This window comes from Schistocerca serialis, chromosome 9, assembly GCF_023864345.2.
Source record: "Schistocerca serialis cubense isolate TAMUIC-IGC-003099 chromosome 9, iqSchSeri2.2, whole genome shotgun sequence".
NCBI lineage: Eukaryota > Metazoa > Arthropoda > Insecta > Orthoptera > Acrididae > Schistocerca > Schistocerca serialis.
Genome location: NC_064646.1, coordinates 174,861,606 through 174,880,094, shown reverse-complemented (window position 1 = coordinate 174,880,094; position 18,489 = coordinate 174,861,606). Strand labels below are relative to the sequence as shown.

Here is an 18,489-nt window from a genome sequence, read left to right as displayed (position 1 = left end):
TGACGGACATGCAGCGAAAATGAATTGAATGGTTGGCGGTGAGCCCTTGTTTTCTGTCGTTGAGGTTCATGTTTTGTTTGCCAAATTTATTGAACGCAGAAGGAAGAAGTGAGTCACAAGGCAGAAAACAAGCTCGTATGAAAAATTTTCCATTACACAGGTAGTGTATTTTGCGAAGACTGGTTTGCTCATGGTATCCAAGCGATGCTTTGGAAACAAAATCTTACCCAGAAACGCCACACCACTTTTCAGTTTTTGGAGAACTAAAAACGATCTGAAAATCATTGACATGAAGTTGCTCATGGAGCGCAATGTGGGAAGGATGAAATGCGAGAGAATGTAATATTCGCAGAGCAGTCGTTCCACCGAAACAACTGCACATTCTACTGCCTCGTAGACCACGTGGATTGTGTGTTTCATTTGCTACAATGTTGGTTCCATTTCTCTCTTCATTTACTATTATGCCTATTGGCGTGATTTAATCTTTACACTTCCAGCTTTCTTACAGTGCTTGCAAAGACAGATCAGTGTTAGCAAAGTCAGACCACGATACTTTTGGACACACAATTGTATGCCAGCTCGAACAGTTAGGTGATATTCGCTGTATACAAAAACCGTGTCTATTTTTTGACAGTCCTATAAATGCTGTTGAGCCTACCGTGCGAATGGATACCCACCTACTACGGTCGCCGGCTACCGGTACAAAAAGGACAGCTCGGTTCCGATGGAGGCTTCCGCCAGCCTAGCTTCGTCCTCATTCTTGATCTCCTCACAGCTCAACATCAACATCGACTTGGCCCCGCGCTACGGTGGACACGCCACGATGCGACACGCTTCGTGCCGAGACGCTCATCGTAAGGTTTTAAGACTCTCCTGGGAGTGCCCACGTATGTAATGTCCGAGTAGGCAACTCCGCCCGTCTCTGCCGGTACTTCCGTGTGGTAATCTTGTGCCTTTCGTTCGGACCTTACCTGGGCCATTTCTCCCGCGAGAGACTATTAATTCCGTGCCTCGCATCGGAAAAGTCGGCGTTGCGCTGGTGGATACTCTCGGACGAGGTAGTGAGTTATTCGGTGTCCACTACCCTTACCGCACCGCTCTTTCGCCTAGTACCGACACATCTGCAAGCGGCTTCCTATTATAAAAGTTAATTTTGAAACCATTTCATGTTTTGTTTGCAGCAGTTCTTTTCCTTTTTTGGGTGGAAGGGAGAGGTAATCAGTCTTCTGACTGGTTTCATGCGGTCCGCCACGAATTCCTCTCCTGTGCCAACCACTTCATCTCAAAGCAGCACTTGCAACCTACGTCCTCAATTATTTGCTGGATCTATTACAATCTCTGTCTTCCTCTACAGTTTTTGCCCTCTACAGCTCCCTCTAGTACCATGGAAATCATTTCCTCATGCCTCAACAGATATCCTATCATCCTGTCCCTTCTCCTTCTCAGTGTTTTCCACATGTTCCTTTCCTCTCCGATTCTGCGCAGAACCTCCTCATTCCATACCTTATCAGTCCACCTAATTTTCAACATTCGTTTACAGCACTACACTCAAATGCTTCGATTCTCTTCTGTTCCGGTTTTCCCATAGTGCATGTTTCACTACCATGCAATGCTGTACTCCAGACGTACATTCTCAGAAATTTCTTCCTCAAATAAAGGCCTATGTTCGATACTAGTAGACTTCTCTTTCCCAGGAATGCCCTTTTGCCATTGCTAGTCTGCTTTTAATGTCCTCCTTACTCCATCCGTCATTGGTTATTTTGCTGTTTAGGTAGCTGAATTCCTTAACTTCATCTAGTTCCTGACCATCAATCCCGGCTTTATGTTTCTCACTGTTCTCATTTCTACTACTTCTCATTACCTTCGTTTTTCTTCTATTTACTCTCAATCCATAATCTGCACTCATTAGACTGTTCATTGCGTTGAGCAGATCATGTAATTCTTCTTCAATTTTACACAAGATAGCAATGTCATGAGCGAATCGCTTCGTTGATACCTTTTCACCTCGAATTTTAATTCCACTCCTGAACCTTTCTTTTATTTCCATCATTGCTTCCTCCATGTGCACATTGAACAGTAGGGTCGAAAGGATATATCCTTGTCTTATACCCCGTTTAATACGAGCACTTCGTTCTTGGTCGTCCACTCTTATTATACCCTCTTGGCTGCTGTACATATTGTATGTTACCCGTCTCTCCCAAGACCTTACCCCTATTTTTCTCAAAATTTCGAACATCTTTCACCATTTTACTTTGTCGAAGGCTTTTTCCAGGTCGACAAATCCTATGAGTGCGTCTTTATTTTTCTTTATTCTTGCCTCCATTATCAACCGCAACGTCAAAATTGCCTCTCTCGTGCCTTTACCTTTTCTGAGGCCAAACTGATCTCCGTCTAGCACATCCTCAATTTTTTTCCATTCTTCTATATATTATTATTGTCAGCAACTTGGATGCATGAGCTGTTAATCTGAGTGTGCGATAATTCTCGCGCTTGTCAGCTCTTACAGTCTTCGGCATTGTGTGGATGATATTTTTCCCAAAGACAGATGGTATGTCTTCAGACTCATACATTCTACACACCAACGTGAATAGTCGTTTTGTTGCCACTTTCCCCAATGAGTTTAGAAATGCCTTCTGCCTTATTTAATCTTAAGTCCTCTACAGCTCTTTTAAATTCTGATTCTAATACTGGATCCCTGTCTCTTCTAAATCGACTCCTTTTTCTTCTTCTATAGCATTTGACTAATCTTCCCTGTCATAGAGGCTTTCAATGCATTCTTTCCACCTATCCGCTCTCTCATCTGTATTTAACCGTGGAATTCCCGTTGCACTCTTTAATGTTACCACCTTTGCTTTTAATGTCACCGAAGGTTGTTTTGACTTCCCTGTATGCCGAGTCTGTCCTTCCGACAATCATTTCTTTTTCGATTTCTTCGCCTTTTTCATGCAGCCATTTCGTCTTAGCATCCCTGCACTTCCTATTTATTTCATTCCTCAGCGACTTGTGTTTCTGTATTCCTGAGTTTCCCAGAGCATTTTTGTATTTCCTCCTTTCACCGATCAACTGAAGTATTTCTTCTGTTACCCATGGTTTCTTCGCAGTTACGTTCTTCATACCTATGTTTTTCTTTCCACCTTCTGTGATAGCCCTTTTTAGAGATTTCCATTCCTCTTCAACTGTACAGCCTACTGAACTATTCCTTATTGCTGTATCTATAGCCTCAGAGAACTTCAAGCGTATCTCATCATTCCTTAGTACTTCCGTACCCCACATCTTTCGTATTGATTCTTCCTGACTAATGTCTTAAACTTCAGCCTACTCTTCATCACTACCATATTGTGATCTGAGGCTATATCTGCTCCTGGGTACGCCTTACAATCCAGTATCTGATTTGGGAATCTCTGTCTGACCATGATGTAATCTGGCTGAAATCTTCCAGTGTCAGCCGCCATTTCCAAGTATACCTCCTCCTCTTGTGGTTCTTGAACAGAGTATTCGCTATCACTAGCTGAAATTTATTACAGAATTCAATTAATTTAGTCGTTTTAATAAACGCGTTGTCTTCTTAGCCACGTGCAGCATGGCTGCAAACCTTAGGAAGAGGCTGCCAGTAATTACACAGCAAATATGAAGAGGGTACTCCCTCCTCCACCCCCTGGAAAAGTTTAAAAATTAGAATCCTGATTTAGAAAAAGATATATTTAACTGCTCATATATTTATTTTCATATTAAAATTAATCCAAATTCTCATCTGCAATAAAGAAAACTACTTCAGCCTCAATGTCACTCACATTTCCAATGAATGAGACAAGGGAATATGCTGTTGCTGATTGCCCCGCCCATCTACGTTTACTGCTGACTGCTGTCTCCTAAATATATTATTTTCTGCCTCACAGAAAGCATCGTACATTTTTTTCACCGTCCTTTTTTATGACGACAACTCACGTAACTTGCTGAAGATGAGGGAATCAAGCTCTTTATCTACAGCACTCTCTGCCTCATAGAGTGTGACATTTTCTTAATTTTTCTTCCTGTTCACGCCACTTCGCAAAGGAACACACGTAAAGACAACACCCAACCCTACAGGTAGATCATAAACAAACACTAGCGCCACGTAGCGGCATTTGTTGGTAGCAGGCCAGGAACAATGTTCCTTTGATCCGTACCGACACGGCCATGGAACGCTGGTTTCGTGTTGCCACGTTGTTGACAACGTCTGCAGCCCAGGACTGGGCGCGAACGATGTCGCAAACATGTTTCCAACACGTCTTTAGTAAGCCGAGGTGACAAAATCATTCATAAGTTTACTGCGAACTCATGAAGTAAATCATTGCGATCTATAAAACATTAGCATATTATTAAAGAAATGTAAACAATATCTTCTTCGACTTTTTGAAACATCAAATTGTAAAATGTCTGTTTTCGTAATTTTTTAGTAACTTCCCATAACTCCGTAATTAAGGTGACATCTCTGTAATAATTACGGATAATCCGTAATAGTTGGCAACCATACGTGTAGATATCGCTCTTTGTGCAGTACGTATCGCGCCTTATTTGGAAATGTTGTAATCATTTTAGTACGTGACGTAGCGGACATTCCTACTGTACTATTATGCGGACGATTTGAGGTGATAGATTTATGTGGCGGAGAGTTTTGAACTGTGGTTGAGTAAGATACCGGTCGGACTTGAACTTCCACTTTCACGATATTGCCAACTTCAACAAACAATTATGCTGTGGCCGTCATTGAATATTTTGTAGTGTGCGTTGCTTGTTGCGGTTTCTTATTTTGAAATGAGTGTGAAGTGACTAATAGTGGCCCATGACGGCTTTGGAGTATGGCCCTGACAACACAAGAAGGGATCGGCGATCTTTGTAATCATTACGTCAGTTCTGTTTTCTCAGGAGCACAGAACACGGTAGCATGTGCCAGCCCTGGGAGAGGGGGTGACGCTTGTTTCCACTCTTCGCTCCTCACCCCTCGGGCGGTCTGCGTCCTCATTTGTTCATGCTCGAGAAGCGATTACCTCCTTACAGTGTCCGCACTCTATAATCGCGTGAAAGATGAGCAGTATCTGTGATCCATTGGGTGCATGCTTCCCTTGTAAGTAAATCACTAGTCACGCTTTTTAAGGGTTAGTGCTCGGGTCTAATGAGAGGGGAGAAAGTTTATACTGGGTGATTCAGGTTTTATGCAACCTGCAGCACGTTCAAATACCACGAGCAAGATTTTCGTATTCTCTCCCACACTACGTGCAATCTATCAGTCCTGCAGAAAAAATGAACAATTGTAGGAAATTTAATGTAGTTAAATTTTATACTGGGATACGTTTTCGAATTACTCAAGAAAAACGTACGTAAGTGATCTTAAAACGTGTTGTGCTTGAATAATTCGAAAACTGTGTCCTGCAGCGAAAACGAATCCCAGCACAGAATTTAACTAAATTAAATTTCCTGCAAAAAAGTTCTGTTCATTTTTTCTGTTGGGCTAACAGTTGGGACGTAATGAACGAGAGAATATAAAAATCTCGAACGTGGTCTTTGATGGTGTTCTGGATTGCGTAAAACCCATAGGCAGGGGCAGTTGAAGCAACATGTATGTTAAGTGAAATGATAATTAATTCAAGACCCTACGCTGCCGACAGGCGTTGATATACATAAACGGGGATAGTTGAAAATATGTGCCCCAAACGAGAGTCGAACCCGGGATCTCCTGCTTACACGGTAGACGCTCTATCCATCTGAGCCACCGAGGGCACGGACGATAAGGCGACTGCAGGGACTTATACCATGCACGCACCCCGTGAGATCCACATTCCCAACTTAAAGTCCACATACTACATTCGTAGTGCCCCTGCCCATTACACTCATTACTCGCGGCAGACAATCTTACCGAGTCCCGTAAGAGTTCGGGCAATACGTGTGTATCCGCACAGAAGAAGAAGTTCAATGGCCAGACATGTCCGAGAGAACAAATACCATATTCATATACACTTCATATATATGCATGTTAAGTGGCTGGAGTCTTCAGTTAGTACTGTATTAAGGCCTACATTTCGCCCAATAGTTTTCTAGAAACGTTGGATTATTATTTTTTTATTAATGTGCATTATTGTTGGTGTCCTGTAACGTAGCGCTAGCCGAGCATGTTACATGGAATACAGTATTGACGACATGCTGTTTGTGTGTGTGTGCAGGTACCTGGAGAAGGCCGTGACGGAGGGCTCCGGCATTCGACGACAAGACTCGGCTCGCGTCTTCAGCGCCGTCTCCTCCAACACCGTGGGACAGCCACTGGCCTACAGCTTCCTGAGGAACCACTGGAACAGAATACGCGAATAGTATGTACTGCACTGTCTCCAATCCTCAGCTGTAACAGCATATTAAAACATTGTAACACGCCTAGCCAGTCCAACAAAAGGAATTTATTGCGTTAGTCTTCACATCACACCAAATTCACTGGCAACTCACATACCACTGTGCCTTGATGCCTTGAGCTAGACAGATAGCCGACCAAAAGATCCATCAAGGAAGTCTGTAGTCGTCCCAGAGTCCAATCAGTAGTTGAGCAAACAGTTTGAAGAAATTACCAGAGAGGAGAGAACTTAAAATCACAGCCAGGTATAACACAGTGTAGCACGTTTTCAGCCATGATCAGCGAAGCACAGCATGAAAAAGTGATAATGTTCCTTTTTTTCTTTATTGTCATTTAAAATCCTCACGAGAGGGCAGGCTGGCAGGGGATAAAACAGCTCTCCAGCCAAACGTTTCACATATTTTAATGTACACTATTTGACAAAGGACCCAAAAGACATTGTTAGAGGTCAATGGAATTTCGCACTTGTACACAACGTCGGTGGGTATGTAAATTATTTGAGCTACAATTCTCTGAGACGGGTAGAACGACCAACATAGTCGCTGTTGCTCTTGTTTAGTGTAGTTACCAAGTCTGGTAGGGTATAAAAGGGGCTGAGCAGCCTAAGACATTGAATGATCCCTCAGAAGGACATGGAGACGACACATACTAGAGTGAGCGTTATCAGCACATGAAGAATTTGGAAGGGCCTTGTTGTGGTTTCCATTTGGCCAGCTGGTCGAATAGTGCAATATGCGGATTTGGGGGGCATTCGGATATGACAGTTCCCCTACCCTGGACAGCATAAGAACGTGAGGGCAGCGTTATTCGTCGTCAAGGTTGCAGTCGATCTTGTCTGATTGCCACAGGGAAGCATCGCCATATCGTGCACCAAGCACGTCGTAGCCCCTTCACATTTGCGTCTGCCATCCGAGAACAAGTAATGGACTCCTTGCAGTTTGTGGTGTCATTCCGCATGATTTGTAGGGGGATAGCAGCAGCTGGGCGAGGGAATGATAGTTCCATGCAGCAGCTGTCCTTAACACAGCATAAATGGCGGCATTTGAAGTGGTGCTGTGACTTGGAAGCAGGGAGTGCCGATGAATGGCGTTTGTTTTGTGTTCAGCAATGAGTCGCGGTTCTGCATTAACCCGAATGAAATTGTCAGTGAGTATGGCGGGGATCTGGGGAGGGGTCCCATTCTTCCAGAAGTTTTGGAGATGCACAGCAGTGTTACTTCTGGCGTCATCGTGTGACTTCAAGTCACGGTTAGTAGCAATTGAAGGAACTCTTGATGGCACAGTGTTATATTCTGCGCAGAATGCCATGGCCAGTAGATGCGCAGATGGCAGGGCATGCTTGAGAAGAGCAGTTGTGGTGGGGGTTACGGGCAGGCGCTGTAGGGGAAATGCCGAGCGCTGGAGGGGAAGTCCCATACTAAACTGAAACCTATGCTTACATTTTTTGTAAATGTTAAGCCAGGCCCCTCCACGCCCGCACTTGCATGGTGACCATTCAAAAATATGTATTGTCACCTCTGTTTTCGTTAGTATCTGAGTGGAATTCTGCTGAAAATGCAGAGATTTATTTTTGCCTGGCTTGTTAACCATTTGTAAATTTCAGAGAAGCGTCATGAGTGGCGAATTTTGAGTAAAACCTACACATTTCTCTGGTCGCCATGTCTAAATTTGCTTCTTTTGGCAACACAGTGGAGTTTAAACTGTCTCACCTCATTAACATGTTGTGCGAGAGAATTCTAAAAGGGTGGTTTATTAAGTTAATTAAGCGAGGAACTGAGGAAAAGTACAGTCAGTAGATTACGAAGAAACACATCCTCGATACGAAAAACATGTTATGTCTTCACATACATTGTTCCCAAACGCATAGCATCTCCCATTTCACCAGCTATCGATGGTCCTTAAAAATTACATTCTTTCACCGAAAAAGTCTGTAGTTACTGGAATAACACAGTAGAAAAATAGTTCAAATGGCTCTGAGCACTATGGGAGTTAACATCTGAGGTGATTAGTCTCCTAGAACTTCGAACTACTTAAACGTAACTAACCTAAGGACATCACACACATCCATGCCCGAGGCAGGATACGAACCTGCGACCGTAGCGGTCGCGCGGTTCCAAACTGGAGCGTCTAGAACCGCTCGGCCACAGCGGCTGGAAACACAGTAGATAATGAAGTTTTACATGATAACGGTATGGTAAAATATTCTCCTCTTTGCATGCTATCATTTGCAAAATCTCATTTCGATATCTGAAACTGTTTATGAAATATGAGGAATGTTGTGAATTCTCACTATGGCCTTATCAATGGTGCAGCGAGATCGCAAATGAGTGCGCTGCATCAGGTCAATTTTCTCAAGATTCAGACAATAAGAAATTCTACCTTCAGTTGCAAGGTATAATTTTTTTTAGTTTACCTAGGTTTCGATGCCAATAATGGTATCTTCTTCAGAACCTGTTTTAAGTATTTTATACACTATTCCCATATATCTGTTAGCTGCTTTACTTGCATCGGCAGGTACAAATTTACAAATCTTTAAAGGGATATAAAACTATACCGACTCCATCCTATGCTAAAAACAAGAAAGAGCTTCTTGACAACTACTGAGGCTCTCATCGAGAATGCACATGTTGCAAGGATCTCGCGATGGCGGGAGAAATGTCGCTTTTTGGGAGAATGGACGGCTCCAATGGAAGAACTTCCCCCTGGACATTCGGAGAAGTGATCAATATGGAGGTATCTCAATAGATTTCGATCAAACACAACGAGATATAAGACCAATCTGCGGACTTGGGGTTTCTCTGTGGACTCAGTTCTTTACCAGTGTGGCGTTGAGCAGACTAACAGCCATTTCCTTCAGTGTCCCTCATCACCAACCACCTGCACCATGCAAGACCTTATGAGAGCTGCACCAAATGCACTTGAAGTGTCCAGTTTGTGGTCTTTTTTTGTGTAAAATTATGTCAACACTTTTTATATATATATACTTTTGACACGATAAATGAATAAATAAATAAATCTCCGCAGCCGTCGTTCACCCCTGGCATCTATGGCCCGTGGTACACTACAGTTGCCTCGGCACCACCAGTTTTGGATAGCGCCATTTTGCCGTACACTGTACACTTCAACCAAGGCGGCGTGCGAACTGTTCACAAACTTAGCCGTTTCGGAAATGCATCCACTCTTGGCCCGAAAGCCAATGATCATATCTTTTTGGATGTCAGATAAATTACTCCATTCTCGTATTACGACAGCAGCTGCACTATTTGCCTGGTCGCTCCCCCTCCCTCCCGCCTCTCCCCCCCCCCCCCCCCCCCCCTGCCACCGTCACCCTCGCCACTCCATTTCCCCGACACGCTTTATACATCTTCCACCCCTAGTGCGGCCACCGGCCTTATGTGAGTGGTTATTGCACGTTGGAGTCCAACATAGGCGGTGGTCACATTAAGGTGACTGGGCCGTGTATAGTACTTGTCTTGTTGCGTTAAACTTCTAATATACGATTACAGCTTTTAATGAGTAGATTATGACGTCATTTTAAATGTTTAAATTCGGTCAAAAATGATGCGAAATATTGAAAATCACAATTTTGTTGCTCTTGGGAGGCGTTAGACAGGCAACCTCCAAATGTGTGAGAACATGGTGCTCCGGGTTCTGGGATAGTTGGTTAGTAGATTTGCCTGTTTTTAAATATTGCCTGTTTGTCTCATTGACCAGGAAAAGGGTCATACCGAATCCAACTGCGTGTCGAAGAGGAAATTATTTCGCGAACACACAGTCTTAAAAGAGAGATAGGAGAGAAGGAGAAACACAGAGAGCGTAAGAGAAGGAAGGGGAATCGTTACAAAATAAAACAGACACGCGTCATTAACGCAACTGAAAGAGTCTTCCGTCGTATTTCTCTTGGTGCGCCGGGTCTCTTCCGGTACTTCTGTTCTTTAGAGTAACCAGCATCACCGTCCGCACTTTCTCTTTCTTTCATTTATATTACGAAGAAGCCCGGCGTTATTCAGAGCTAATTAGCGCCCCTTGGAGGACTGCATACAAACTGCCAGTACACCAGCGTTACCTGTTTTCTCACAAAAAGCTAAAAAAGCTACACCTAAAGTAGGAGAAGGAACGTTAGGTTATAGCTTTGAAAGTGAATTAATTAACACTGCCAAGCACGTGTCGTCTATATCTGTGCCCTGTAAGTAAGTTTATAACATCTCTTGTACTGCTACAACTGAACAATGAACAAGAAGAAAAAGAGCTCTTTATACTGTTATGTTTGTATGAGACGTCATAAAGTTTTCATCAGGTTTAAAAGATTGAGGCATAATGGTACAAAATATTTTCAAATTCATCGTGCAGAACTGATTCTTCGATATCTAAGGAGTACTTTTCCACAATATGAATCGCCTATTAGTTTAGAACAATCAGTGTGCCAACCTTCGATAATTAGGTTGCCTCTTGCTCATTTTTAATATTACGTTTGAAAAAGCGATTAGGTATACTGGTTGAAGCCAGTAGAGTAATATTGTGAATGGCAGGGTTCGCATTGACGCTTATTGGCCATCTAGATTTAGATTCTCTGTGATTTACGTAAATCATATCAGGCGAATTGTGGGGTGGTTTCTTCTGCAACGCTACAAGATATTTCTTTCTCTAGCCTCGTTCACCAAAGCTTGTGTTAAATATCTGATGATTTCCATGACGATGGGACCTTAAACTCTAAACTTCCTTTCTTTTTGACAGATTCACGGCTCAAACATAGAGGTACGAGTTTGGTGCCTGGTGCTTAACCAGTTCGTAAATATACTAGCAAATACACTGACACCTTGGTGATTTTTGTTATATGGGCATTAGGCCGTCATCCAATACATGTTTATCCGCCTAGCATTTCGTCTTTCAATCTCTTCGGCTATCCGAGCACGCTTCCCGTCCAACCTTAATTCCCAACTTGGCGCACGCAACTTACCCCTAGCGGCTCCTGTCTGCAATCTTCATCGCTCGCAGACTCACGCTGATTCCGGCAAGAGTTCAGGAGAGCGAATTCATCTGCACGATAATTATCTTAATGGCCGTCAAGGCGTATATATTTATATATGTGTCTTGTCTGTTCTTTCAGACATGCAAATATTTTAAGTCATTCCTCTCTCTCAGACATTTGATTGACTCGATGCCATGCAGAAGCGAGGCAGTGATTAAATCAAAAACATATCCTACGAAACACTGAGAAACAGTGCACTAACTTTTGTATCAAGTAATTTGTAGCTTTCTCAAATTATTAGGTCGTGAATATTTCATTTCACTTTAATTAAAGTTAATCAAATTTTTGTATACTGACTGTAATTTTCAAACAGCAGATATTCGGGCATGTGTCCTGAGAAGTTTGTAATATATCAAAATGTATACTTCAGCTAAAATAAACACCTGAATGAAACATTCAGTAAATCTTTACAAGGGTTCTAGAATTAATTCCTGAGTAGGTGAGTGGTCAGTGTAGCCGACTGCCATGCAGAGGACCTGGGTTCGATTCCTGGTAGTGCCAGAGATTTTTTCTTTGGTGGGAGGACTGGCATGGAATGCATTCAGCTTCGTCACGCTACTTGTACAAATAGTGGCGGTACCAGGTCGCGAAAACTGACAACGCCTGGGAGAGTTGTGTGCTGATCCCACGCCATATTACGCGGGCAGTATATCGTGACAGTCGGTCGCGACCGTAAACAAACGAGGACATATTACCTGAGGGGTGAGGAGCCGCGCGGGGGAATAAGCCCCGCCTCCCTCTCGAAGGCTACGTCCACGTTCTGTGCTTCCACGAAAGCAGAACTGACGCAACGGTCATAGGGATTGCTGATTCATTTTCTTGTGGCGGGAGAAGCATTCAAATCCCTTTATGCACCAGGATTACCCTCGGCACTCACTTCAAAACAAGAACAGAAAAAAAAGCACTCCACCACACAAAGCAAATTACGGTACACACAAAGTACACTACTGGCCATTAAAATTGCTGTACCAAGAAGAAATGCAGATGATAAACGGGTATTCATTGGACAAATATATTGTACTATAACTGACATGTGATTACACTTTCACGCAATTTGGATGCATAGATCCTGAGAAATCAGTACCCTGAACAACCACTCTCGCCATAATAACGGCCTTAATATGCCTGGTCATTGAGTCAAACAGAGCTTGGATGGCGTGTACAGGTACAGCTGCTCATGCAGCTTCAACACGATACCACACTTCATCAAGAGGAGTAACTGGTGTATTGTGACGTTTTCAATTGGTGAGAGATCTGGAGAATGTGCTGGCCAGGACAGCAGTTGAACATTTTCTGTATCCAGAAAGGCCCGTACAGGACCTGCAACACGCGGTCCTACATTATCCTGCTGAAATATAGGGTTTCGCAGGGATCGAATGAAAGGTAGAGCCACGAGTCGTAACACATCTGAAATGTAACGTCCACTGTTCAAAGTGCCGTCAATGCGAACGAGAGGTGACCGAGACGTGTAACCAATGGCACCCCATACCATCACGCCGGGTGATACGCCAGTATGGCGATGACGAATACACGCTTCCAATGTGCGTTCACCACGATGTCGCCAAACACGGATGCGACCAACATGATGCTGTAAACAGAACCTGGATTCAAGCAAAAAAATGACGTTTTGCCATTCGAGCACCCAGGTTCGTCGTTGAGTACACCTTCGCAGGCGCTCCTGTCCGTGATACAGCATCGAGGGTAACCGCACCCGTGGTCTCCGAGCTGATAGTCCATGCTGCTGGAAACGTCGTCGAACTGTTCGTGCAGAAGGTTGTTGTCTTGCAAATGTCCTCATCTGTTGACTCAGGGATCGAGACGTGGCTGCACGATCCGTTACAGCCGTGTGGATAAGATGCCTGTCATCTCGACTGCTAGTGATACGAGGCCGTTGGGATCCAGCACGGTGTTCCGTATTACCCTCCTGAACCCACCGATTCCATATTCTGCTAACAGTCATTGGATCTCAACCAACGGGAGCAACAGTGTCGGGATACGATAAACTGCAACCGCGATAGGCTACAATCCGACCTTTATCAAAGTCGGAAACGTGATAGTACGCATTTCTTCTCCTTACACGAGGCATCACAACATTTCAGCAGGCAATGCCGGTCAACTGCTGTTTGTGTATGAGAAATCGGTTGGAAACTTTCCTCATGTCAGAACGTTGTAGGTGCCGCCACCGGCGCCAACCTTGTGTGAATGCTCTGAAAAGCTAATCTTTTGCATATCACAGCATCTTCTTCCTGTCGGTTAAATTTCACGTCTGTAGCACGTCATCTTCGTGGTGTAGCAATTTTAATGGCCAGTAGTGTAGTTGTGGCTACTGCGCAATTGTTTGCTGCGGTTGGCAGTGGTTGTTCAGCCCCGACCTCTGCCGGTATCTTACGCAACCACAGGGGTACCTCACCTAAAACTGCCAGTGACATCGTTGTCAAAGGATGGCAAGGCGGCCGGTCGGTGCCGATGGGGCCGCCGGCGCCTATGGAACGAGTGTGCTTGTCACCGTGCTTTCCTTACACGTCACGTGACCGCAAAGCACCAGGTGACATTTAGTCTCGCTGTGGGCAGTGGTCATAATGTTTCCATTCATCAGTGTAAATCAGATAATACAACATAGGGGCAGACCTATAGAATAATGAAAGATTTAGTTACGTTGTGAGAGTCAATTTTGAAGTTTTACAAAGGAGAAACAGATGGCGCCACTGACAGGTGACTTTAGTATTGTTTCAAGTTTACTTATTTGCTATTGTTAAAACAATGGCATGTCAGAAGTTGGACGAGCTGTTTGTCTACACCGAGCGTTTAGAGACACTTCGTGAAGAAAACGGAAATTTTACGTGAATGCTTTCGCCGAATGATTTCTCACGATTTTCGCAAAGACCTAAACCAACAACAATGCCTCGAACTTCTTTCTTTAACTTGCGGCTATTAGTTGCCTTTCGGAAAAGGTTGTTTACGATTGGTTTGTGAAAGTTCGTCATGGTCGTTTTCAGTCAGCGATAAATTATGTGCAAGCTGACTAAAATCGGTTGTTACGCACAGGACCGGATTAAGGCCACATTGGACATGTAGCACTGATGAACTATTTAGCATTTCGTAATCCTAGACGTACACAGCCTAACACAACGGTGTAGTAGCCAAAAGTGGAGGAGCAAATAAAATGAACCTTCTCATCTACAACTACATCTACATCCATACTCCGCAAGCATCCTGACGGTGTGTGGCGGAGGGTACTTTGAGTACCTCTCGCTTTTATTCCGGTCTCGTATTGTTCGTGGAAAGAAAGATTGTCGGTATGCCTCTGTGTGGGTTCTAATCTCTCTGATTTTATCCTCATAGTCTCTTCGCGAGATATACGTAGGAGGGAGCAATATATTGCTTGACTCCTCGGTGAAGGTATGTTCTCGAAACTTCAACAAAAGCCCGTACCGAGCTACTGAGCGTCTCTCCTGCAGAGTCTTCCACTGGAGTTTATCTATCATCTCCGTAACGCTTTCGCGATTACTAAATGATCCTGTAACGAAGCGCGCTGCTCTCCGTTGGATCTTCTCCATCTCTTCTATCAACCCTATCTGGTACGGATCCCACACTGCTGAGCAATATTCAAGCAGTGGGCGAACAAGTGTACTTTATCCTACTTCCTTTGTTTTCGGATTGCATTTCCTTAGGATTCTTCCAATGAATCTCAGTCTGGCATCTGCTTTACCGACGATCAACTTCATATGATGATTCCATTTTAAATCACTGCTAATGCCTACTCCCAGATAATTTATGGAATTAACTGCTTCCAGTTGCTGACCTGCTATATTGTAGCTAAATGATAAAGGATCTTTCTTTCTATGTATTCGCAGCACATTACACTTGTCTACATTGAGATTCAATTGTCATTCCCTGCACCATGCGTCAATTCGTTGCAGATCCTCCTGCATTTCAGTACAATTTTCCTTTGTTACAACCTCTCGATGTACTACAGCATCATCCGTAAAAAGCCTCAGTGACCTTCCGATGTTATCCACAAGGTCATTTATGTATATTGTGAATAGCAACGGCCCTACGACAGTCCCCTGCGGCAACCTGAAATCACTCTTACTTCGGAAGACTTCTGAATGACATGGTGCGTTCTGTTATCTAGGAACTCTTCAATCCAATCACACAATTGGTCTGATAGTCCATATGCTCTTACTTTGTTCATTAAACGACTGTGGGGAACTGTATCGAACGCCTTGCGGAAGTCAAGAAACACGGCATCTACCTGTGAACCCATGTCTATGGCCCTCTGAGTCTCGTGGACGAATAGCGCGGGCTGCGTTTCACACGATCGTCTTTTTCGAAACCCATGCTGATTCCTACAGAGTAGATTTCTAGTCTCCAGAAAAGTCATTATACTCGAACATAATACGTGTTCAAAATTCTACAACTGATCGACGTTACAGATACAGGTCTCTAGTTCTGCACATCTGTTCGACGTCCCGACGGGATGACCCGTGCCCTTTTCCAATCTTTTGGAACGCTACGCTCTGCTAGAGACCTACGGTACACTGCTGCAAGAAGGGAGGCAAGTTCCTTCCCGCACTCTGTGTTAAAATCGAACTGGTATCCCATCAGGTCCAGCGGCCTTTCCTCTTTTGAGCGATTTTAATTGTTTTTCTATCCCTCTGTCATCTATTTCGATATCTATTATTCTGTCATCTGTGCGACAATCTAGAGAAGGAACTACAGTGCCGTCTTCCTCTGTGAAACGGCTTTGGAAAAAGACATTTAGTATTTCGGCCTTTAGTCTGTCATCCTCTGTTTCAGTACCACTTTGATCACAGAGTGTCTGGACATTTTGTTTTGATCCACCTACCACTTTGACATAAGACCAGAATTTCTTAGGATTTTCTACCAAGCCAGTACAAAGAACTTTACTTTCGAATTCATTGAACGCCTCTCTCACACTACATTTCGCTTCGTGAAATTTTTGTTTGTCTGCAAGGCTTTGGCTATGTTTACGTTGCTGTGAAGTTCCCTTTGCTTCCGTAACAGTTTTCTAACTCGGTTGTTGTACCACGGTGGCTCTTTTCCATCTCTTACGACCTTGCTTGGCACATACTCATATAATGCATATTGTGCGACGGTTTCGAACTTTGTCCACTGATCCTTAACGCTATCTGTACCTGAGACAAAACTTTTGTGTTGAGGTGTCAAGTACTCTGAAATCTGCTATTTGTCACTTTTGCTAAACAGAAAAATCTTCCTACCTTTTTTAATATTTCTATTTACGGCTGAAATCATGGATGCAGTACCCGCTTTATAATCGCTGATTCGCTGTTCTGCGTTAACTGTTTCAGCCGGCCGAAGTGGACGAGCGGTTCTAGGGGCTACAGTCTGGAACCGCGCGACCGCTACGGTCGCAGGTTCGAATCCTGCCTCGGGCATGGATGTGTGTGATGTCCTTAGGATAGTTAGGTTTAAATAGTTCTAAGTTCTAGGGGACTGATGGCCTCAGAAGTTAAGTCCCATAGTGCTCAGAGCCATTTGAACCATTTTTTGAACTGTTTCAAATAGTTGGGGTCTGTTTGTCACCAGAAGGTCTAATATCTTATCGCCACGAGTCGGTTCTCTCTTAAACTGCTCAAGGTAGTTTTCAGATAATGCACTTAAAAAAATTTCACTGGATTCTTTGTCCCTGCCACCCGTTATAAACGTTTGAGTCTCCCAGTCTATAGCTGGTAAATTAAAATCTCCACCCATAACTATGACATGGTCGGGAAATCTACTCGAAATATTTTCCAAATTTTCCTTCAGGTGCTCTGCCACAACAGCTGCTGAGCCAGGGGGCCTATAGAGACATCCAATTAAAATGTTTGGGGCTGCTTTAACCGTGACTTTCACCCAAATTATTTCACATTTCGGATCTCCGTCAATTTCCTTCGATGCTATAAAATGAACCTACTCGAGTTGAGAAAGTATGTGATGTTAAGTCAGTGATTACAAAGTCGATTTAAGTTTACGAGGATCTTGGCAATATGAGCCCACTTATCAGTTTGATATTGCACCCCTTATGGAATGGATGCATGCACTCATTCCGTTGGGATGGGTGTCATAAGGTCGTTGTATCCTATCCCGAGGCAAGCCGGCACGTAACTGTTGTAACTGGCCCTTGATATCCTGGAGACAGGTACCGGAATGAAGTTGACGTCCGAGCTGGTCAATTAGGTATAGATCTGGGGATCTTGGTGGCCTTGGGAGTTCTTCACGCAGCAGTGCATCATGCGGACAGCTGATAAAGAAACGTGCCATGTGTCGGCAAGCATTGTCCACTTGAAAAATGGCACCACGGTACTATCTCATGAGAAGTAACACATAAGAACGTAGTAAGTCCACGACATAGGACATACCATTGTGCCATCAGACTTCCCTCAAAAACTATCAGCCGAGACCTGAAGTCATACCCGATGGCTCCTCGCAACCATGACGCCAGAAGTAATATCGCAGTCCATCTCCAAAACATTGGGAGAGTGGAACGCCTCCCCAGGTCACCGCCATATTCTCTGACGATCGTCTTGGGTGGTGCAGAACTGTGAGTCACTGCTAAACACCATCTGACGCCATACTCTAGTATTCCATGCTTCCAGTCATGGCACGACATGCTTCGGTGTTAACGGCAGACTGTGCGTGGCGCGTTAATTCCCTATTCCAGCTGCTCCTAGTCTCCCAACAATGGTGCGCAGCGACACAGAATCTTGCAGGTGGTTCATTTCTCGTTCTGGGATAACAGGGGCAAATGTGAACGGTTTACGACGTGTTTGATGAGAAATATGGCGATCCTTTCTTGTGGTGGTCAGTCGTGATCAGTGACGAGCATTCCTCTCCTCGCATTCCCACGCACTCCGCGATCAAGATACTAGAACTATCCGTCCGTTGACTTACGTCAACTTTCTTCACATAACAATGAAAGATACGTAAATAGTTAATTGATATTTCCTGGCGGTTTAAAACTGTGTGCCGGACCGAGTAGAGCACTGTCCAAGGCAAAGGTCCTGAGTCTCGGTCCAGCATACAGTTTCATAACATCTCACACTCCACTACAGAGTGAAAAT

At 44.0% G+C, this 18,489-nt stretch overlaps 1 protein-coding gene across 1 annotated transcript in view; it reads left to right on the top strand.

Annotated features, from left to right (window-relative positions):
- LOC126418899 (aminopeptidase N) overlaps positions 1-18,489 on the top strand; it is a 310,305-nt gene that overhangs the window by 267,920 nt on the left and 23,896 nt on the right. Inside the window, exon 14 of the mRNA XM_050085916.1 lies at positions 6,198-6,341. Within this exon, the coding sequence (XP_049941873.1) occupies positions 6,198-6,341 (144 nt within the window). The remainder of the gene's footprint in view (positions 1-6,197; positions 6,342-18,489) is intronic.